We start from the raw sequence: 24,256 nt of genomic DNA, 5'->3' as shown, positions 1-24,256 counted from the left end.
GCGATTATGACATGGGCTAAAGAGAAGGTAGGGCTTCAAACCAGAAACCAGATTAGGTATCTAAGGATCATGGTAACTCAGAGTTTGGAGAAAATACTGGCTGTAAACCTAACCAAAGTATCCCATTGTTAATATGGAAAAATCAAACAATGCTGATATGAGAAACAACACATTGATTTGTGCCAACAAAATTGCGTCCTTATTAACTAATTTGCCAGTTGTGAACACCACATCAACATGACACGCAAATACGTAGTCAAGCAAGGACTGAGAGCTAGGGCTGAGTTTATTGATTGACAGGTCACAGTTGGGGTGGCACATAGCTGGCAGACAAATGCATTGACAGTAAACCTTAGATCAATCCCACAGATAGGCGAAGGGACACTTCAATGGTCAAGGGAGATTGGCCACAATAGAGCACGCATGAACGGAGGGGGTACGCGCACTCCAGAAACACCATAAAGTCAGATGCCACATGAGTTAGGACCATAGAGCAAATCAGAAGACCGCACACGCAGTGATCACGCGCTTCCCATGCCAGACATCTGGACACGTTACCCTCTAGAAACAATGCGTCCACATAAGGTCGAGGCTCACATGGATTATCCATTAAAAATAAGTATGACTCTAGAGGCAGCAATTTATATTCCTCATCATCAAAGGCTCGCCAGAAAAAAAAATCTGCCAATAATGAACTTTGTATACGACTGCTACGAATCGATTGAAATTTGACCATGTGCTTGTAACTGTTCTCCCGGCCGCTATGTTTAATCAAACAAACTGAACCTGTTTTGCCAAACGCCTCTTGTCTCTTATTTTTTAAAGATCTTTCATGCTCAAGCAACATCATGATATAGATGCTGTTCTTACAAGATGGAGGGAAAATCTGCCCCTCGGTATCTGTGGGAGGGTGAACATTATTATGATGCTGGTTATTCCTAAGGTGATCGTCTTGTTTAACACTAAACCACTTCCTTTCCCCAAAAAGCTTTTGCAGAAATTGCAAGGGAGGGTCGGCAGCTTTATATGGGCATCCAGGGGAGACGGGATCTCATGAAAGAAGCTCCAGAGGAGACTAAAGCAAGGGAGGGTTGGCAGCTTCATACGGGCATCCAGGGGAGCCGGGATCTCATGAATGAAGCCCCGGAGGAGACTAAAGCAAGGGAGGGTTGGCAGCTTCATACGGGCATCCAGGGGAGCCAGGATCTCATGAAAGAAGCTCCGGAGGAGACTGAAGCAAGGGAGGGTCGGCAGCTTTATATGGGCATCCAGGGGAGCCGGGATCTCATGAAAGAAGCTCCGGAGGAGACTGAAGCAAGGGAGGGTCGGCAGCTTTATATGGGCATCCAGGGGAGCCAGGATCTCATGAAAGAAGCTCCAGAGGAGACTAAAGCAAGGGCGGGTCGGCAGCTTCATACCGGTATCCAGGGGAGCTAGGATCTCATGAAACAAGATCTGGAGGTGACTGAAGAAAGGGGGGGCTGACTTTGCCGGATTTTCAAGCCTTATGTTATGCTTTCCAGTTCAAGAATTCCCGGCTCTTGGCTAGAGAGCTAGATAATTCTTACATGGGTCGATTTTATAGAGCTATGTTGAAACATTTAGGCCTGAATATTTTTTTTGTTTAAGCAATTCATCTTCAGGCAAAAGTGCAAGAGGAGCTATGAAGGCTGGAAGAGGCTGACATCATCGAGTGAGACTATGGGCCACTCCCTGGGTTTTCACAAATGTTGTCACCCAGACGCCCAAACAGCCAGGAGATGTGTGGCTGTGTGTGGCCATGCACCTCCTAAATCAGGCATGCCAAAGACAACAACATATCACGCCTACAAAGGATGGACTAATAAATGAGATCAAAGGAGGTAGCTTGTTCTCCAAAACAGATCTTAAGTCAGGGTATCAACTGCTGATGCTTGACCCCACTTTTTGATATATCACAACCTTCTCCACACACCTGGGTCTGAGACTATCCCTTGCCCCCAGGCTCTGCTGGGACCTCCCTTCCGCTGCCTGCAGCCCTGCGGCTCCCTACACCTCGCCTCCCACGTTTCTCCCCATCGTGCCTGCTGTCTCCCCCTATGGGCACCATTGGCAACCTCCTCCAGTAACCCAGTCCTCTGGCATGGAGACCACAACGCACCCACGTAGCAGACGCGCACAGTGGGTATGTCGTGCATGGACCTCGCTCTGCACTAGGTCTCCACCCACCACGGACTGCCTGTGCTTCACATCAGACGAACTTAGAGCCCTGGACTCCGGATGCAAGAACAACTGCTGCGCCCAGGTCTCACCCAGGACCACCAATGGCCCTTTCTCCTGCCAGAATTGCCGATTTACCTGTACTAGAAGAGAAACAACTGATACCACGTTCATGAGCCACAACAAGTCACTCACACTTAACAGCAGGGCCATGGCCAACCCCTTCAGAGAGATCAACTGCCTGCTGAACAACGCACGCTCTCTTGGAAAAGATGCAACAGAAATCTGGAAAACCATCACCACCCCAGACACCATCTTCACCACAGAGACCAGGCTGAACCCCGCATCAGCACCCAGTATTGCCACAGCTATACCAGACGGATGCAAGATCACGCACCGAGACTGGACCAATAGAAACGGCAGCATCACTGCCATAATCCACAAAGAGACTCTCAAATGCGCAACTACCACAGACAACACGAACCCCCTTCATGGAGCACCTCAACTTCCAACTCCAAACGAACAGCAAGCCCACATTCAGAGAAACCCTCGCCTACAGACCCCCGGGACTCTGCCCTCCCTTCTGCAACCCTATCTCCGACTTCATTGCTCCTATCAAAAATTGAGGTGAAACTATCTTCCCAGGAGATCTCAACTTTCACCTTGAAAACATTGATGACACCAACACGGCTGACATCCTAGAAAGTATGGCCAACCTCAAACTTGAGCAATTACTCACCGACCCCACTCACATCGCAGGAGACACGCTTGACCCTATCTTTACACCCACACTGAAGAGCTCACCTGGACCGACCACCACTGCGTCCATCTCATCATCTCAGAGCCCCTCAAAACCCCCACCTCCACTGCCAGTGAAACATGTTGCAGTTGGTCCAAAGCATCAGAACGACGCTGGGTCAACACCCTCAACTTTCACCTACCCACCTCCACCTGGACACGGAATAAGCAGTGGAAAACTTCATGAACTGGATCACAGCAAGCGCTGATGAAGTCGCCCTGAGGAATCCTACCAACCCCAAGAAACAAACACAACACCCACCAGGAGATGAACTAGTACACATGTTATGGAGCTGCCCCCGAATAGGAGTGTACTGGAATACGATAACCAGGATATTACACACATGCACAGGTCGAGGACTACCTTTTGAATGGTCCATATACCTCCTGCATCAATTCAAGAGGACGCCTGCCACCTAAGTAGTGTCTAGGTTCCTAGACTTGGGGATAATAGTAGCTAAAAGACTCCTAGCTAGACGGTGGAAAGTCGTGGACCCACCACATGTACTGGCATGGCGTCACTCATTGTTAGCATGGGCCAAGTCAGAAAGCATCTCCATCAAGCATGAAGAAACGTTAGGACTGCGTCGAGAACCCATAGCAGCATGTTGGGACAACCTCCTAAATGAGCTGCAACAGATAGAGGGCGGCGACCCTGAGGATTCGCCTGGTTGAGATGTGTACGAATACATACATACCGCTAACGGGCATACCATGATATTCCGTGGGTGTACGCAGAACACTTAAGAATGTGAATAAGCGTGGACACTATGCAAAGGATTCGTTGAGTAACACAGTGTCAGAACTGGAAGGATTCTTACAGAGCACTGCATTTGTTTAATTTATAACTCACTATACGTTATTGAAGCTTTAAATAACAGTCCAACTCATGAGAAAACTCCAGACGATCCAGAACACAGCGGCCAGACTCATCCTCGACCTCCCCCGACGGACGCACATAACCCCATACCTCAGGAAACTCCACTGGCTACCACTCATGAAGAGATACCAGTACAATACAAGTCATACAAGGCATCACACAATGAAGAGGCTGCGTTCCTCAACCAATGCATGACCTTTCACTAGCCCACCTGGAAACTTAGATCTGGATCCCTAGCTGCCGCCTGTCACATCCGCCGGACTAACAGGGACGGCTGCTCGTTGGCAGCCAAGACCTGAAACAACCTCCCCCTGCACCTCCAAGCCAGTTTGTCACCCGCCACTTTAACTTCCTTACCTTGCCACAACAGACAAACTGCCAAGGCTGCACATCCCTCACGAAACTGACTAGAACCTCAGTGTTGGAAACATGTGCTAATATTTTATGGGGTCCACCACCATCTTTAATTGTTTCGTTAAGTGATCCAGAAGGCATGTATCTGTACAGGCTTTGAGGAAACTGCATTGTTAGCTACACAACAGAATACATCATGGAGAAGTATGGTGTCTCATAAAGCTCTGTTAATAATGAGTTAGCAAGACCAGCCAGTAAACAAGCAGCACATATGTGTGTTTCACCTCATGGTGAAGGTTTGGAAACTTATTTACAGGTTTAAGGATTGAAATGAGGCCCGTGGAAAGATCCCTCAGGAATGGAGACACCCCACAGGAAATCGAGATGTGGGGAGCAGTCTCTGCAGGTGAGAGAAGGTGGCTGAGAGGGCTAGGGTCAGTCTCCCCCCTCATCCAACAGGAACAGAGATGTGTGTGGACAGACGGCCTCACCAATGGTGTGACCACGGTGCTATAGTTGTAAACACATGTCTCTTTATCTTATTTCAGAAATGAAAAATTACATGGATCTGATGCCCCCGAACCACATCCCATGTTTTCAATGAAATACGACAGGAGCTGATATTTATTGTTTGAATCTGTATTGCTACCAAAAATTATACATAAAGACCGTAAAAGAAAAGGATGATTGAAATGAGGATTTGGAAGAAACACAAGGAAGTCTCAGAGGACTTGAAGAAGGATGTGGTGCCTGGAATGAGTGGTCAGTGACCTGGGAAAATGTTTGAGGGTTGGAATGAGGCTTCTGAAGACTCAAGAGGAAGCTACAGACTGGAGGGAGGCCACTACAGACCAGAGAGAGATTTATTAGGACTAGGAGCAGATCTGAGGAATACAGTGAAGTTTATGAGAAATGGACGAGACCTCTTCTAATTGGAGGGAATTTACTAAAGAATGAGGCCTGAACATGGCTTTAATTACATTTCAATGCTGTTTGGAAGCAGAGAAGGGATCTAACGTAGTTAGCAAACTTTGAATTCGTTTTTCCACAACTCCTAATTGAAGAAACCAGAGGGGAAGTTTCCAGAATGTGCATTAGTTTTCTGTGTGTACAGGGAACTCTTCAGAGGACTTCAGGTAGGTTTTATAGATACAAATAGGTTTTGTGAGGACAGCAACTCATTTCTGTAGCAATTATTTCAAGATTCAAAGTAGTTTTCTTACAAGGATTTAGGAAAATTTAAGAGCATTTCCTGATGACACAAGGGAGTTTTCAGAGGACTTAAGTTTTCAGAGGAATCAAAGGTATTTTCTGAGGACTTAAGAGTTTTTTTGAAGATACAAAGTGATTTTAGGAGGATCTGAAAGTTTCCTAGCACTTTGTGTGAACTTAGTAGTGGCAGTTACACACTGCAGCAGTGAGACCTGTGCCGTACACACTGACAGGAGAATAATAAACCACCCTTACCTGCTTAGGGTGCTTCTGACATCCTGCAAAACAGAGAAACAAAGTGAAATCAGTTTCTGGAGAAGATGTTAAAGTCATGGTAAAGTATTTGTGAAACACTTCAATTGATTTAGGATTAGAAAACAGTGGCTGCGGTCACATGACACAGCACATTCTGTGGCATCGCATGACCAAGCACAGAATGTGACATTCTGAATAGCGACAAATCACATAGCTGAAACTGATATTCTGAATTGTAATGACACAGCACAGTGTCATTCTGAATGGAGTCACAAAACACAGCACATTCTGATATTCTGAATGGAGTCACTGGACACATTGTCCGATATTCTCAACAGGGTCACATGCATGGGCATCAGTTAGGACTAGCCAGGGGTTACAGCTGCGACTCATGGATTGCGCCTTGTGACCCCTGGCTTCAGAGGTAGTAAAATCAGTGCCAAGAATAAAGAGGCAGCTCGCCCTTATTGGAGTTATGCTCCACCTTTGATTTCTGCCACTTTATTACATTAACAGTGAATAATCTGCCAGAAGTCCTCCTTGTAGATCCTGGTGCGCCATGTTTTATTATACTAATAGCATTACAGGTAACAGGCGTTGCAGGAGGAAGTATTAACAGCAGGGATACTAGAAGAGTGTTCTTCAGAAGAGTAAGGTACGAACAGAAGCATTACTAAAAGAGTGCCCTGAAGGAGTAGTTAAGAGCCAAAGGAGGTACAAGGGGGGGTACTAGAAGAGTGCCCTGCAGGAGGAGGTAAGAGCAGAAGGGGTACTAGCTGAGTGCCCTGCAGGATCTGCTTGTGTGAAGCTCCCTCCAATTACTGGATTAATTCATCCCTAGCATTGGGTGAGCTGTTGGATTGAAGGGGCTGAGATGAAAGACCCTCTATAAATATTTAAGGAAGAACCAGGCAAGACTAAAGGATTTGGACTATTGGACTCTTTATGACAAGTTGTCTATGACTTGCATGCGGCGTGGCTATATTACAAGTTCATGTCAGTATAAGGAGTTAAACGTACTGTTTAGAGGGTGATACCAGGTTCACAGCTGGTGAATGGAGGCTCTCTGTCACCCTCAGAGGGATGCTCTATGTCACCCTCAGAGGGATGCTCTATGTCACCCTCAGAGGGATGCTCTATGTCACCCTCTGAGGGATGCTCTATGTAACCCTCAGAGGGATGCTCTATGTAACCCTCAGAGGGATGCTCTATGTAACCCTCAGAGGGATGCTCTATGTCACCCTCAGAGGGATGCTCTATGCCACCCTCCGAGGGATGCTCTCGGTCACCCTCAGAGGGATGCTCTATGTCACCCTCAGAGGGATGCTCTATGTCACACTTGGAGGGATGCTCTCTGTCACACTAAGAGGGATGCTCTCTGTCACACTTGGAAGGAAGTTCTCTGTCACACTTGGAGGGACGCTCCCTGTCACCCTGGGAGGGATGCTCTCTGCCACCCTCAGAGAGATGCCCTCTGTCACACTTGGAGGGATGCTCTCGGTCACACTTGGAGGGATGCTCTCTGTGAAACTTGGAGAGATGCTCTCTGTGAAACTTGGAGAGATGCTCTCTGTCACACTAGGAGGGATGCTCTCGGTCACACTTGTAGGGGTGCTCCCTGCTACCCTCAAAGGGATGCTCTCTGTCACACTAAGAGTAATGCTCCCTGTTGCTCTTGGAGGGATGCTCCCTGTCACACTAAGAGGGATGCTCTCTGTCACACTAAGAGGGATGCTCTCTGTCACCCGTTGAGGCATGCTCTCTGTCCCTCTTGGAGGGATGCTCTCTGTCGCCCTCAGAGGGATGCTGTCTGCTACACTTGGAGGGATGCTCTCTGTCACCCGTTGAGGCATGCTCTCTGTCCCTCTTGGAGGGATGCTCTCTGTCGCCCTCAGAGGGATGCTCTCTGTCACCCTGGGAGGGTTTCTCTCCGTCACTCTCCGAGGGAGGCTCTCTGTCACCCTCCGAGGGAGGCTCTCTGTCACCCTCCGAGGGAGGCTCTCTGTCACCCTCCGAGGGATGCTCTCTGTCACCCTCCGAGGGAGGCTCTCTGTCACCCTCCGAGGGATGCTCTTTGTCACCCTCCGAGGGAGGCTCTCTGTCACCCTCCGAGGGAGGCTCTCTGTCACCCTCCGAGAGAGGCTCTCTGTCACCCTCCGAGGGAGGCTCTCCATCACCCTCCGAGGGATGCTCCCTGTCGCCCTCCGAGAGATGTTTTGGATGTTCTCCGTCACCATCATCTAGTGCCCTTTACATGGAGCTACTTCTCAGGAAGCTTCTTGGCTTTAAACTAATCAACTTATTTGAGTAGAGCATCACTGTTAAAGTGACAGCATATGACCACAATAAGGATGTTTACACCTCTAATCCCACCGTAAGCCATATTGTTGAGGAATTTGGTTGCCGTTTACTGTTTTAAAATAATCCAGTTGTAAATCAAATTTCTATTGCTGCCGGGCAGCAATTTGTGGACATTCATTTCGCACACTGTAATATAATCAGGGGTTACCCGTAATATAAAATTGTTACTATTCTTCAAACTAAAGAGTTTTCTGTGGCAATCTCTATCTTTATCTGGGATGACAAAAACCGAGTGAGCTTTCCATTACCGATTTCAAATTCCTGGTTAATTAGCTGTTCACCCTAACAAGAGGTTTGGTGCACGGAAACCTAAGTGGCGACCTGCACCAGGAGACAAGTAAACACATTAGAACAGAAAGGTTTTCAAACTTCTTAGGAAAGAAGGACTTTGGTTTCTTTCCAATTCTCTCAGGTGGTGTCACTCATTAAGCTTTCCATTTGTATCTAACTTTTAACACATTTTGCTCATTGGTCTTCATATATTATTTACAGTCACTGGATTTGCTTGGTGTTTTGCATTCTCCCTGATAGATAAAATACATAAATAATTTGTAAATAGATGGGTTATTAACATGTATATCACGCTGTAAACGGTCACTGTACATTTCACACTTTGTATATTGAGTTGGGCTCAAAGCATCAAGTGGGACAATGTAAATTATCCATCTCTGTATATTGTGTGCGGCTCTCAGAGTGCGTGGGGTCACTGTGCATTGACTCAGCCAGGAGATCATATGTGTTCCGCTCATACATTTAATAATGCACACAAAACATGAATATGTCACTTCCTTCTTCTGTTTTATTTCCCAAACAGTATCTCACCTTCAGGAGTTCCCACGCTGGCGCCTCAGACTTCTTTTCTATCTCCGTTATCAGGGCCTTGAGAGAGGTGATTTGATTGGATAGTTTGGTGATATTTGCATTTTCTATCATGGTCATTTTCGTCTCCATCTCCTCCAGTCTTCTGTGCAGCGCTTGCTCATTTTCTTTCAGAAGCTGCCGCAACTTTTCAAATTCAGATTCAATTTTATTCTTCTCAGTTCTTAGCTTGTTCTGTCAGAAGCAAAGAAAAGCTGTTTAGATATTAAAAAGCTTTCTACAAGCCATCCTTGGAGTCGGAGTCCAGGAGGAGGGTGGAGGGGTTGATAGTTCCTTAAAAAAACATCAGACCACTACTGTGCTTTTCCTAATTTCTGAACGACAGAGTCTTACTACCTTCCCTTCTACCGTCGTCCATCTTTTTCACACTCCTCCCCCTTCCCTCAGACGCCTCATGAACTGTAGAGAGGTCAGAATTTTGAAGTTGCAGAGAAGCTTGATCCATGGAGTGCAAGGAAGGAAACCCACCACAGGCAGAGACAGTCAAAGACGGGCTGAGGGGAGACACTGGCTGAAGTCAAATGATGATGTAAAAGAAGGGGGGCCAGGACGTTTCAGCCCTTGGGATGGAAGACAAAAGATTTGGGAAGTGTGGGCTGCCCCTGTCCTGCCAGCACAATGGATGTGCTCGCCCAGAGGAGGCGCTGAGGGGGTGTCCTACAATGGCCTCATTCAGAGTGATGTAGAATCACTGATGAGGTAATTTCACGTTCAAATTCATAAACAAAGTATATGCATTCTGTTACAAAATGCAGAATTACCAGATGAATCAGTGTTTCTGAAGGTAATTCAGCTTTTTCTGTAAAAGATGACTGAGGAGATTGGTTAGACATCTCGTTCTATCCTAAGATAAGAGGCTGTGAGATATCAGGCGAGGTATGTCATACTGTGGCTTAGATCAGGGGCCTGTGTGTTTATCAGGTGAGGTACGAAAAGAACAATTGATGGACAGAATGCAGGACAATGTCATACATTCACCCCAGTACAGAGATCTGGGCCTAAATCTGTTTTTGCTCACCATGCCATTCCAGTTTGGACCCAGCCATATGCAAATCAGTCTTGACCCTGCGCCCAATAGGAACAGTCCAGCCCAAACTGCCAGGCCAAGTCCTCCCTGGACTGGAAACAAGCATCCTGGAACCTGTTTTGGGCTTTCAGCCCTCATCAGCCAGGACCTGGCTTAGCAGTTCGGGCTGGACTGTTCCCATAAGGAACAGGGTTAAGACTGAGTTGCATATGGCTGGGTCCAAACTGGGGTGGTCTGGTGAGCAAAAGGATGATGGATTAAACCCAGATCCTTTTGACTGGGGGTGAATGTTTGCATTGTCCAGCATTCCGTCCATCAATTGTTTCTTTTTTTATCGAGGTACATCACACTGTGGCTTAGAGCAGGATCCCGTGTGTTATCGGGTGAGGTATGTCATACTGCAGCTTAGAACAGGAGCCTGTGTGTTATCAGGTGTGGTATGTCACACTGTGGTTTAGAGCAGGAGCCTGTGTGTTCTCAAGTGCCCACTACACCACTGGATTCAAGCTAGCCTGGATGATGAAGGGTGATGCCCTGAAATCGGTCCCAGGATGATTGTTTCCGGTCCAGGGAGGACCTGGCTTAGAAGTTTGGGCTGGACTGTTCCCATAAGGAACAGGGTCAAGACTGATTTGCATATAGCTGGGTCCAAACTGGGGCAGTGTGGTGAGCAAAAGAATGATGGATTAAACCCAGATCCTTTTGACTGGGGGTGAATGTTTGCATTGTCCAGCATTCCGTTCATCAATTGTTTCTTTTTTTATCGAGGTACATCACACTGTGGCTTAGAGCAGGAGCCCGTGTGTTATCGGGTGAGGTATGTCACACTGCAGCTTAGAACAGGAGCCTGTGTGTTATCAGGTGTGGTATGTCACACTGTGGTTTAGAGCAGGAGCCTGTGTGTTCTCGGGTGCGGTACGTCACACTGGGGTTTAGAGCAGGAGCCTGTGTTTTATCAGGTGAGGCACGCCTCGTCCCAGTAGGAATAATAATATTAATATAATAATCCACATTTGTAAAGCGCACAATCACCCGTAAGGGTCTCTAGGCGCGGGGGGCCGTCTGGAAGATTAAGCAAGCTATTGCCCAGAGTCACATGGTGCTGGGCTAATCTGGGCTGGGTTTCAGCAGTGGAGAGAGGTGCGTTTCTCTTGCGTCACCAAAAATGACTGTAGTCAGACATTTTGTGGAGTCGGGTATGTCTCCACTATTGGTAGGGGGTTGTGCAACTGTGCATGTCACTAGTATACAGGTAGAAGGTTGTGCTCCTGTGATGTGACACCAGTCCTGGTAGTGTTGTGCTCTTGTATTCTGTCACTGGTCCTGGCAGAGGGTTGCACCTCTTAGCTCACTCCTTGGTAGAGGGTTGTGTCCTTGTATCACCAGTGCCAATAAGGAATGTGTTCCTGTGTTGTGCAAAACTGTAATGTTATAGCCCCCTGAAGCCCAGAACAGTACCTGTTTGGTGACCTGGAAAGGCGTACCAAGTGTGCCCTCATAACCGAGATGACACTACTTCTCTTGTCCTGGGTTAGTCACCTAAAGTGGTGGTGGCAGCGCACCAAGCTTTGCGGGACATTAGTTATGACCAGACCTCTTTCTTGTGTCCGATGAAAGTACAGTCTACTGTACTGGTTTGGTGTGAGCCCTAGACCCTTGCACTAACCTTCCGTGTGCATGCCCAGTGCATGTAGGTACGGTTGATGTGCAGCACATGTGTGGTAATAGGAATACCCAGGCCCAACTCATGAGATCACACACTGTGGCACACACACTGCAGACATAACCTAAACCTCATGTCGCTAAGTACGCAAAGACACCTGATCATGATCAGAACTGCGCACGAGATAGATAATCTTCAAATATGAATGGTAAATTAAGGACAGTTGTTTTTGTTAACGTTAACAATCCTTATGCTGATATATTTGCACAATTAATATGATCTTGAGTTCCCGTTGGGACATTAACATCGAACCACAATTCTATAGTAAATGGGGGCGGGAGCATCCTGCTTGTCATCTCAGCGCTGTTTGACCCCGTTGCATCCTGGTAAATGCAGTTAGTTCGCACTTTCAAGTCGCTGTAGTTTTTAACCATTATTGGTTCTGGCAGTGCAGATATCTCTTGACACTAGTGTTTCAGGGTTTAGCCCATCGTCAGTAGAGAGCATATAGTTATTTTAGAACATGAAAAAAGTCTTTGGGGGTTGCTGAGAAGGAGCCCAAGTCGTCGCAGGTTACAGTACCCTTCCAAGGCACATAGGTGCTACACCGGAGAGCTCGTCAGCTCGTCAGCTCAAGGCCGAAGAAACAGGAAATGGGGGCGGGAGCACCCTGCTTGTCATCTCAGCGCTGTTTGACCCCGTTGCATCCTGGTAAATGCAGTTAGTTCGCACTTTCAAGTCGCTGTAGTTTTTAACCATTATTGGTTCTGGCAGTGCAGATATCTCTTGACACTAGTGTTTCAGGGTTTAGCCCATCGTCAGTAGAGAGCATATAGTTATTTTAGAACATGAAAAAAGTCTTTGGGGGTTGCTGAGAAGGAGCCCAAGTCGTCGCAGGTTACAGTACCCTTCCAAGGCACATAGGTGCTACACCGGAGAGCTCGTCAGCTCGTCAGCTCAAGGCCGAAGAAACAGGAAATGGGGGCGGGAGCACCCTGCTTGTCATCTCAGCGCTGTTTGACCCCGTTGCATCCTGGTAAATGCAGTTAGTTCGCACTTTCAAGTCGCTGTAGTTTTTACCAATTGTTGGTTCTGGCAGTGCAGATATCTCTAGACACTAGTGTTTCAGGGTTTAGCCCATCATCAGTAGAGAGCATATAGTTATTTTAGAACATGAAAAAAGTCTTTGGGGGTTGCTGAGAAGGAGCCCAGGTCGTCGCAGGTTACAGTACCCTTCCAAGGCACATAGGTGCTACACCGGAGAGCTCGTCAGCTCGTCAGCTCAAGGCCGAAGAAACAGGAAATGGGGGCGGGAGCACCCTGCTTGTCATCTCAGCGCTGTTTGACCCCGTTGCATCCTGGTAAATGCAGTTAGTTCGCACTTTCAAGTCGCTGTAGTTTTTACCAATTGTTGGTTCTGGCAGTGCAGATAACTCTAGACACTAGTGTTTCAGGGTTTAGCCCATCATCAGTAGAGAGCATATAGTTATTTTAGAACATGAAAAAAGTATTTGGGGGTTGCTGAGAAGGAGCCCAGGTCGTCGCAGGTTACAGTACCCTTCCAAGGCACACAGGTGCTACACCGGAGAGCTTGTCAGCTGGTCAGCTCGAGGCCGAAGAAACAGGAAATGGGGGCGGGGGCACCCTGCTTGTCATCTCAGCGCTGTTTGACCCCGTTGCATCCTGGTAAATGCAGTTAATTCGCACTTTCAAGTCGCTGTAGTTTTTAACCATTGTTGGTTCTGGCAGTGCAGATATCTCTAGACACTAGTGTTTCAGGGTTTAGCCCATCGTCAGTAGAGAGCATATAGTTATTTTAGAACATGAAAAAAGTCTTTGGGGTTTGCTGAGAAGGAACCCAGGTCGTCGCAGGTTACAGTACCCTTCCAAGGCACACAGGTGCTACACCGGAGAGCTCGTCAGCTCGTCAGCTTGAGGCCGAAGAAACAGGAAATGGGGGCGGGAGCACCCTGCTTGTCATCTCAGCACTGTTTGACCCCGTTGCATCCTGGTAAATGCAGTTAGTTCGCACTTTCAAGTCGCTGTAGTTTTTAACCATTGTTGGTTCTGGCAGTGCAGATATCTCTAGACCATGGGTACTCACAAACTTTCTGTCGGGGGCCAAATTTACAGTGTGCTTTGTGGCCGAGGGCCGCACTGTTAGGGGTGGGGTTAGTGGGGGCGGAATCAGTGGGGGGCGGAGCTAGAGTAAAAAAAAAAACTGTTTTATCCTCACTTGCTCCGACATACTCATACTCACTTACTGACAGTCAGTTTCATTAATTCTTGCTCACTACCTGTCACTAAGTCTCCCTCTCACTCACACACACACATGCATTCACACACGCATTCACACATACCGACACAACACATACTTTAAAGCTTTTTTTTTACTTATCCCTGAGGCCAGTAAATGTCCCATTCCAGCTCCTGGTTCCAATTTGCATTACGCTATCAGTGTATAATAAGATATTATTCGCTATTAGTGTGATAACAAATGGATCCTTATGCCCATAAAGGCTTACCACTGCTGTGTTCTTGGCACTGATTTGCCACTTGTGGGGTCAGGGATCTCTACGGCAATGTAAGGAGTTGCAAGAGGATAGCCAGTGGCCACAGCTGCAGCCTCTGGTAGGCCCTAAATATCTTAGATTTGGTGTTATTGGCACTCTGGACTGGTGAAAGACTGATTTCCAGAAGAGATTCTTTTTAACGTTTTTTTTCGTGGGCTGGTGCAGTCTGAGGTGCTTAGCAGCTGAAACCACGCTCCATTACAGGCAGTGTTGATGTCCCATGTATGTACACAGGGTGCATCACCTACTCACCATGTCACAGTCAAGCATAGAACTGTGAAAACACGCACAAAAACAAAAGCTTCACGGAGGAGTTCTCTCGTCACTTGATCATGATAAAGGGCCCTCCCTTACAGAGGGATTGCTCCGTCTTTGCCCCAAGTGTGCACTGAAAGTAGATTCTAAACCAGTGACCTGCTCGGCCACTTCCACGCGCAGCAGTGACGGCTTCCCTCACGCTCCACTGCTTCCAAACCTCTGAGTAACATGTACCCCTTCAATCTTCGCGTACTCCCCAAAGATTGGAAAACAACCCTGTGCATAGTGTTTAGAAATGCGTCCCATGATCGCTAAAATGCAACATGAGTGGCACCACAGCTACGCTCTGTTTATTGATGCTGGTCGTGTAAGTTTAAAAACACACAATTCTCAAATGTACTTTAAAAAGAACAGCGCCATCTACTGCCGCATGCACATACATAAATATGCAAAACCTTGCAACAAACATGTATATAACATTTTATCCCCCTCGAAGAGCCCGAAGAATAACTTCACATTTATGTCAAACCCCTAAGGATATCTTTACATTTTGGATTATTAATTAGGTCTAAAAATAGAACCAAAAAAACAGGTGACCAGCAATAACAGTGATGCCAATTGCATACACTTACTTGTTTCGGAGAGGCAGCATTTATTTCAACGTGGCACTGAGTCTCATCTTCTTCAGTTGGGCACACACTACTTTCGTTGGTGCCGTGACGTTGGTGGGCGAGGATAAGGGCAGGTAAAGGGAGCAACTTGCAGTGCCTTCTTTTTAAACCCTCACCAGCCACGACTCAATCCTATGACGTCACAGTGGCAGGTGAGGGCGGGGGCCGCAGGTCAGCATGCAAGTAGGTGAGGGCGGGGGCGCAGGTCAGCATGCAAGACACTAATTGTCTGCGCATGCCCGTTTCTCGGTAAATGCGGCCCCCCAAGGAATCACAACAGCAGTAATGGCCAAGTCCGTGACTGTTGATGTTTTCCCTGGGGGGCCGCAAGGAGAGGTCTGGCGGGCCGCAAATGGCCCGTGGGCCGTACTTTGAGTACCGCCGCTCTAGACACTAGTGTTTCAGGGTTTAGCCCATCATCAGTAGAGAGCATATAGTTATTTTAGAACATGAAAAAAGTCTTTGGGGGTTGCTGAGAAGGAGCCCAGGTCGTCGCAGGTTACAGTACCCTTCCAAGGCACACAGGTGCCACACCGGAGAGCTCGTCAGCTCGTCAGCTCGAGGCCGAAGAAACAGGAAATGGGGGCGGGAGCACCCTGCTTGTCATCTCAGCGCTGTTTGACCCCGTTGCATCCTGGTAAATGCAGTTAGTTCGCACTTTCAAGTCGCTGTAGTTTTTAACCATTGTTGGTTCTGGCAGTGCAGATATCTCTAGACACTAGTGTTTCAGGGTTTAGCCCATCGTCAGTAGAGAGCATATAGTTATTTTAGAACATGAAAAAAGTCTTTGGGGCTTGCTGAGAGTATGTATAATGCTGTTATTATATCATTGTACCCCATCAGTGTTCCATATATACCTGTATGAAAGATATTATGTACACTCACTATTGTCAAGAATCTATGTACAAACCTCTGAAAAATCAATAAATGATATTTTTTTTTAAAAAACATGTGCACTAGTTGTCTTGGGACATTCCACTCAGCTATGGCCTATCCCTGTGAGAGGTCTAATGAAAGCATAATAAAATGACACGTCAACCTATTGATGATTAGTAAGACTGTTGCTGGAAATCCTTGCAGTGAGGATTGAGCAGACAGAGAATGCCCAAGGTCAGTAATTTCTAGAATTTGAAATGCATATGTCCTGAAGAAGGGAATGTACCTGTCCTGAAACATGTAAAGATTATAGGGCATTTGGTTTAGATGAACTATTTGTGGGCTAAAACTCATCTACACAATGTTGGAGCTTCCATGCTTGCTTTATTACTTAGATGAACTCTGTTGGATGATCTGTGGTTTGATGATGTGGCTGCTTGTTGCCGTTACCGAGCCTGCCTGGATCATTTGCGGTACACATCGAATACTATTTAGAAATAGACTCAATTATGGAAGCCTGAGTCCTTATTAACAGGACATGATTCAAGGATGTAATAAACTATAAGATTGCCTATTCTACATGGTTCCCCAGTGTGGTGGCACCACTACAGACAACAGGTAATAACGCCAACTTAGAAGCGCTGTCGTTCACTTACAAAGAAAATATCTTGGAAGAATAAACTGAGAGGATTCTTCCTGTCTACACAGGTTGAACAGAACACTATCCGAATAGGAGTCATCTATAACTGACCCAGCAGACTTAACAGTAGTTTGTCAATTTGAAGGCGGCAACCATTTGAGAATTTTTCTCGCATCATTATTATCTGTACTCCTACCACTAGGTGAAAGATATATGATTTTGTAAGGTCCTGAAGAAGGTGGTTAACATCAGACATATTCCACTGAAACGCGCGTCTACCTTACTGTATGCACCCAACCCATGACACGTCATGGAGATTCACAATATCTATGTCCCATTCTGACCAGGATGTGTATGTGCTTTTGGGGTTGTTTGGTAGTTTTATTGGTGTGATTGAGTACGAATGTGATTCTGTTTAGGTGATTAGTGTATGGTATTATTATAGGGGTCCAGTGAAGAGCACTAAATTGAATTTGTATATAAAGATATGAAATTGTTGGTCTATGTAGAAAATGTACAAAAAAGCAAAACTTGTGACAAAAAGATTTGAATATGTATGTCTTTTTAGATTACATTTTTTCCCTGTTTTGATACTATCAATGTAAATGAATACAAATACCAACTAAAATGAATAAATACACCTTTTGAATAATAAGATGATGTTGCATCCATGATGTTTCACAAAACGTATGTATAACCCATTAAGATTAATTCTACAAGGTATAGAAATAGAGGTCTAGAGGGAGGTATATTATTTATTGTGTTTGACGATGTATATACAATACCGTAGCATTTTTACATTGCTAAAACCTTTGTTTAGGAAGGGCCTTAAACTAGGCTTGCTCAGTCTGATGGATGGATAGATAACTCCAAATTTATTAAGAGGTTTATATAGCGCTGGCCAGACCAGAGGGTATCGGAGCGCTTTACAACAGATTTGAGGCAGAAATCACGTAAAGTGGCAAAGGTAAGCGTAAATGTTCGAAATACCGAGTGTGCTGTGCGTCATTGAGGTAGGGAGGTCCTGAGATAGCCTTGATGCGTGCACAGTGTCTTGGGCTAAACCTCTTTCCAGGAAGAGGGAATGAGGAGGTGGTAGGGGAGCAGGGATGAGGTAGGTAGTGGCGGAACATTGACAAGGGGCTGTAAAGTGCATACATACACACATACACTCATACAGACACACACATTAATTTGCAAACTCACACACAAACCTTGTACAAACTCACAGATGGATATCTTCAGTCCATGCATGCACACACTCATGGAGACACACATTCATACATATATACTCACACACAAATGCATATAAAATCTCATGGATGTATAGATCCAGACTTATGCATACACGTCACAAACTTACAGATGCACACATGTAGTTTCACACTCACAAATACCACCAGTCCTTGTGATATACAAACCCACAGGCAGGCATTCACTTATGTAGGTACAAACTCACAGCCAATAAATCCAGACTAAAGCATACACAATCCTCAAACATGCATGCATATAGATAAGGACATGTATTTGTATACTCTGTGGCTCAAAATTTTATATAAACATTTGGAGACACACACACGCAGTAATCTATGCCCAAAAAACAGACAGATATAGGGACTCGCAGACATGCATGTACTCCCAAATATAACTCCAGGGCCATCCATATACAAACACATACTTAGACACGTACACCTAAACATGAACATGCACACACACATATATGCACATACACACAGGCTGGTACGTACTCACAGCCAGATAATGACACAGCACTGCACACATACTCTAACACACACCATGCACATGTGAGTATGCAAGTACTACCTTAAGGTCAGAAGAGTAATCCTTGATTTTATGTTTTTTTAGCACATGCCCTAGGCCGATTTAAGCCCCAATATCCAGGTGCAATGACTCCGGTCAGAATATTTATTTGGTGGGGACCATGACCAGTCTGTGACTCATCAGCCTCTGTGTGTCTTGCACTTTAAGAGGACACACAAAGGACTGGGCACAGACATATACAGACACAGCACTCACTGCAGCCACTCACCCTCATGGTTTTATATTGTTCCTCTTCCATGAGTTTAGACTCCAGAAAATATCCCTCCTGTTCCTTCAGGACAAGCAGCCACTCTTGAAGTTTTACCTGCAGAGATGAGAGTGCAATAAATAAAGATATGTAGAGTGTGGTCCTAATTACATAGAAAGTAACTACAATACCTGCCACGCGTGCCCGGACTGTACGTACCAGTCATACATTAGTATTGCTAGTACCAGCCACACATATCTGGATTGTGAGCACCAGCCCCAAGTATCACAGACAATGATGTCCCTTTTTTGCACCCGTTCTTGCCTAGAAGGATCAGAATCCCTGGTCCATGGAAACAAGCTTCATCGCTGGCACTTACTGCTACTTGACATTGTGCACACTTTATGCCTAAAGCATGGAAACAGATAGACTTGACACTAAAGAAGAAACTTTGTCCTAGAGACATTATCAAACATTCCAAAACAACACTGAACCAAGTGGAAATATCAAAGCTAACAAGTTTTCTAAGTGCAATAACTGTGTATGGAGCCCGGACACAGCCACACTCCAAGTAGTCAACAACATCCTCCTCCTCGATGACGAGAACGACCGCTGACCTCCTGGACCTCTCTGCAGCCTCCGACACAGGCGACCATCTGGCCCTGATCAACGCACAAAAAACACGATGGGATTCTAAGACACTGTCTTGAAATGGTTCACATCTTTCCTCACAAACTGACTCAAATTCATGCAAATAGGTTCCACAAGATCACAGACATTCCCTGTCTCCAGCAGAGTACCTCAGGGCTCCATCCTTTCTCTCATCATCTTTAACCTCTCCATGGGATCTCTGGGATCCATCCTTACAGACAGCAGCATCAAGATCCATCAATATGCAGATGATGCTGCAGAATTACATATAAAACTATCAAGGGAGGACTAATTAACGCACGCTCCATGTGCAAAAATGCCCTACACATATATGATCTGATGATAGAAAATAATTTGGACTGTCTCATGGTCACCGAAACATGGCTAAAAAACTGGTCCAACCCTGACATTGTATGCGCACTCCCACCTGGATACACGATACAGAGAATGGATAGACCTATACAAAGAGGGGGAGGGATTGCTATCATTCATAGAGAAACCCTCACATGTAATATTCAGGAATTACCGGAAATAAAAGATGCGGAATGTTTCGCTTTTAATTTAAAAGCCCACGACTCTTTCACTTTCTCAGGGGCACTAATTTATCGCCCACCAGGACAAACCAGCCACTTTTTAGAAAGTCTAGGAGAAGCATTTACTAATATGACACTCAAGGCTGCTAACTTCACCCTAATGGGAGATTTAAATCTTCATCTTGACTGCATTAACGACACAAACGCACTACAATTTAAAGACATCATGCATGTGCTGGGACTCACAATTCTTACGAACGAGCCCACACATTCAGCGGGCCATGTATTGGATTGCATTTGCACGAATTTGAAGTCAATAAACGTCTCTATGCCCCTACTCCAAACGTGGACTGATCATAAATTCATTGCCTTCCACCTCAAAACGGAAGAAATGAAAACTTCAAAACCAGCTAAAGTTAGAGATGAGAAGCCAACTCCCTGCTGGACCAAAATCATAGAGCACCCTGACCTACAAAATTGGGTTAGAGAGAATAAACCAGAGACGGTAGGAAACGCTACTATTGACAATCTTAGTTATGATAAATGGATGAGAACCATAGGTGAGAAACTGACTTCCGGAAGAAATAACAAAAAATCCACGTCCAAACAGGGGAAAACATCAGCTCCCTGGTTCACAGATGAACTGAAAGACACACGACGCACAGTGCGTAGACTCGAACGTAAATGGCGTAAACAATATGACGAGGTATATCAGGCCAACTTTAAAACTGCAAGACAGAATTACCACGCACTTATAAAAAAAACGAAAACAACCTATTTTACCAAAAGAATAGAAACTTCACAGAATGACCGAAAAGAAATTTTTCGTATAGTCACAAGCTTCCGAAATCCAAAAATATTATCTCATGAGATACCACCATCACAAAGTTTCTGCAATGACATTGCAGATTACTTTGAACAAAAGATTGTAAACATCACCAAAAATTTCCCTGTTATTACGGAAAACAAAGAACACAATTCGCAAGGAAGTAACCCTGGGATAACAGTTGGATGGAATACTTTTGACCTGATTGATAAAGCAGACACTTCGAAAATCCTGACAAAAATTAAATCTGGATCGCCACTTGACCCGTGCCCTCCCTCACTAATCCAGGCTATTAAAGAGGACGTAAGCCCCATGATCAATGACATCATCAATGCCTCACTTCAATCTGGAGAAGTCCCCAATGCGTGGAAAACGGCCATTGTAAAGCCACTACAAAAAAAGGCTTTACATGATCCATCTGTCCTAACAAACCTGCGACCGATCTCCCAACTCCCTGCACTGTGTAAATGCACTGAAACCCTGGTCAACAGACAGTAACAACGTTCCTGGAAACAAATAACATCCTACATCCCAACCAGGCTGGTTTCAGAGCTAACCACTCTACTGAGTCAGCTCTGCTATCCACAACAGAAACTATAAGAACTGCACTAGACCAGGGGGGCAAGGCTGTCCTTGTCCTCCTTGACTTATCGGCAGCTTTCGACACGGTGTCCCACACCATCCTATTACATCGCCTAGCTGAGGCGGGTATAGGGGGCACCGTGTTGAACTGGTTCACAAACTTTCTATTAAACAGAAAACAAATCGTCAGGTTGGGACAATTCTATTCAAAGGAGAAGGAGATTGGCCCAGGGGTACCTCAGGGCTCTAGTCTGAGCCCTACCTTATTTAATTTGTACATGGCTCCCCTGATCAATCTAATTGCGTCCTTCAACGTGAATACGGTCGCATACGCCGATGACACCCAACTGGTCCTGACTCTGGACGAAGATACAGCTAAAGCAGAACGAGACCTAAAAGAGTGTCTGACGGCGACCTTTAAATGGATGCACGAAAATCATCTAAAATGTAACTCTGCAAAGACAGAGATCCTTCCATTTGGGAAAAATAATTTATTTTCCCCACTCACCTGTTGGCCACCCGATGCGGAAGCTCCTCCCGATACCATCAATGCCACTAGAAACCTGGGTATAAAATTTGACAATCTGCTCTCTTTCAAGCAACAATCCAAAGAAATAGCAGCTGTCTGCTTTAACATCATGAAAGGACTACGCACATTTTTAGACTATCTACCATTGCCCGCCCGCCGAACAGTAGCAGTTGCTTTAATACCATCTAAAATTGATTACTGTAATAGTCTGTATGCAGGGGTAACAAAATCTACCCTACACAAACTACAGACTATTCAAAATGCGGCAGCGAGACTGGTCCTAAGGTTGCCTAGAAGATCATCAGCATCAGCCGCCCTGAACAAGCTGCATTGGCTTCCTATTCAGAAGCGGATTTTATTTAAAATCATTGTGATCACATTTAGGTGTTTTCACAAACGGGGCCCAAAATACCTAAATAGCAGATTTCATAGGTATCATCCCTCGAGAGAACTCAGATCAGCCACAGCCAATCTGATGACTGTCCCCAAGTTTAAACTTGCCACCAAGGGGGGTAAATCACTGGCAGTTCTTGGGGCCAAGGCCTGGAACACACTCCCCACAGACCTCCGTCTAATATCATCAGAACAGACTTTCAAAAAATCCTTAAAAACCTGGATCTACGGACTCTCAGAATCAAAATGCAAAACTCTGGTCTAATTATACTCAAGTAACCCTAATGCAGTCGAAACACCGTACGACTTGTCAGCAATGAAGACAAAGCGCCAGGATGCTCCCTGGAGTGACAGAGCGCTATATAAAAACCACCAAACATCAAACATCAAACATGCTCAACTCTACCATAAATCTCCTCACCCAATGACATCCTCAACTCCTGCCCTGATCTCAGCCAGTCTTGGATATCAACTAATGTATTAAAGTTAAACCCCACAAAGACTGAACTCTCCCTGTCTGCCACCAGCTCAGAACAACCACAGACTTAAGCCTGGGTCTCCAACGTAAACCTATCGGTCTTTACCCCCCCCCCCTCGACACAGACCTCTCATTCAAGCAACACACTGAAAGAATGACAAAGAATGCCAAGAAAGCTTGATTCCAATGTCCTCTCTTGAAGAAGTTGTTTTCCTGGAAGACGAATTCAGAACAAACGTACAAGGCCTCTCCCATGGGTGGGGACAAGGCCCTGGTCAATGGTCTCCCCAACACCACCCTAGCACCCCTGAAAGGCAGAATACATGAAGGGGGACCAGAGAGTTTATCCAGCAAGCAGGTTAAGTGCACGGTGCAGAATATATTGATTTTTTAAAGCCTCAAGGAGATCACACAATGAAAATGAGCTTAAACGCGTTCCCACTGGCTGCCCAGAAAAGTCCACTCTGTATTGGTATCAAAAAGGCTACCACAAGCGGCGCGGGGCTTACTTCCCGTGTCCGGTGGACTGCCTGTGAGGGGGGGGCTTGTCCTGATCACCAAGAGCCCAGTCCTGTGCTCAGCACCTTGAGGTGAGGAGGTCGAAGACTCTGAGCTCCCCCAGACCAGGAGCCTGTGATCGCAGCCCGGCCCGACGGTCATTCATCCTGTGAGGGTCACCAAAGCCAGCGAGCTTCAAGCAGCCAAAGCCACAGGAGATCTTCACTCTTTGCCCAATGACGATGCAAGTCCAGCGCCTGGACCTGCACTCCCCCGTTGGGGCCCCCAGGGGAAGTAAAGGTCGCAGACCAGTCTTCCCCTGGGGAATTCGCGCGGGACCGGAAGGACAAGGTGGAGGGTGGGATTAGAGGGGTCAAGGGGAAGGGGTGAGATTAGGAGGCCATAAGGAGTCGGAAGAGGCGGAAACAGCCTCTTCATAACTCCTGAGCACCACCGGGAGGGTCATGGAAAACTTTGTGGTCGGTAGGCGGGGGTTTAGGGCTGGGGCCGACTGGTCGATCGGCGGGGAGAGGAGTTTGTTTAGGGCTGTGGTTTGTGGTTTGTAATGTAGTGAAGTTTAAGGGGGTTATGGGCTCTGGCCCCCTGTTAGGGCCTGCGGTGCGGGCGGTGGAGAGGCTGCTGCTCATCGTTGATCGGGCGGGTGATGGGCCGGCCGGAGGCATCGGCGGGGGTCAGTGTCGGTCTTGTTGTGGTTGGGCGCACGCTGTGATGAGGCTGTGGCCAGCCGGATGGGCACCCTGTTCTGGCGTCCGGCGGGAGTTTGGGCGGGGGGCGGTAAGCCCGGTTTTCATTGTTGCTGCTTGCGCGTTGTGCGATTCCTGTGCGGGGGGGTGCCGACGTTAAGGCGCGAGTGGGCCGGCGCTGGGCGGGAGGTGGCCCGGGGGGTCATTGACGGCCCGCGTTTCGAGTGGGATGGCCGCAGGGAGGGGGGTGGCGCCGTCAGCATGTGGGCTCTGGCTCCCGCGCTCGGCATTGTTGCGAGTTGGCTGCCCTTGGGTGTGGGATCGCGGAGCGGGGCCCCGCCCGTACATATTTTCAGCAAATTCGCGAGGCCCGGCTAGTACGCGCGC

The 24,256-nt window shown here is 46.6% G+C and overlaps 1 protein-coding gene across 1 annotated transcript in view; it reads right to left on the bottom strand.

The window, feature by feature from the left end:
* The window catches only part of LOC144753201 (E3 ubiquitin-protein ligase TRIM39-like), an 85,350-nt gene that overhangs the window by 54,295 nt on the left and 6,799 nt on the right, over window positions 1–24,256 (bottom strand). Inside the window, exons 2-4 of the mRNA XM_078640962.1 lie at window positions 18,697–18,792; window positions 8,882–9,112; window positions 5,699–5,721 (exon numbers count right to left, since the gene is read on the bottom strand). Coding sequence (XP_078497088.1) covers window positions 5,699–5,721; window positions 8,882–9,112; window positions 18,697–18,792 — 350 coding nt within the window. The remainder of the gene's footprint in view (window positions 1–5,698; window positions 5,722–8,881; window positions 9,113–18,696; window positions 18,793–24,256) is intronic.

The sequence above is a fragment of the Lissotriton helveticus genome, chromosome 5_1, assembly GCF_964261635.1.
Source record: "Lissotriton helveticus chromosome 5_1, aLisHel1.1, whole genome shotgun sequence".
Taxonomy (NCBI): Eukaryota; Metazoa; Chordata; class Amphibia; order Caudata; family Salamandridae; genus Lissotriton; species Lissotriton helveticus.
The sequence above is the reverse complement of the archived record's forward strand: the minus strand, read 5'-3'. Positions and strand labels throughout refer to the sequence as shown.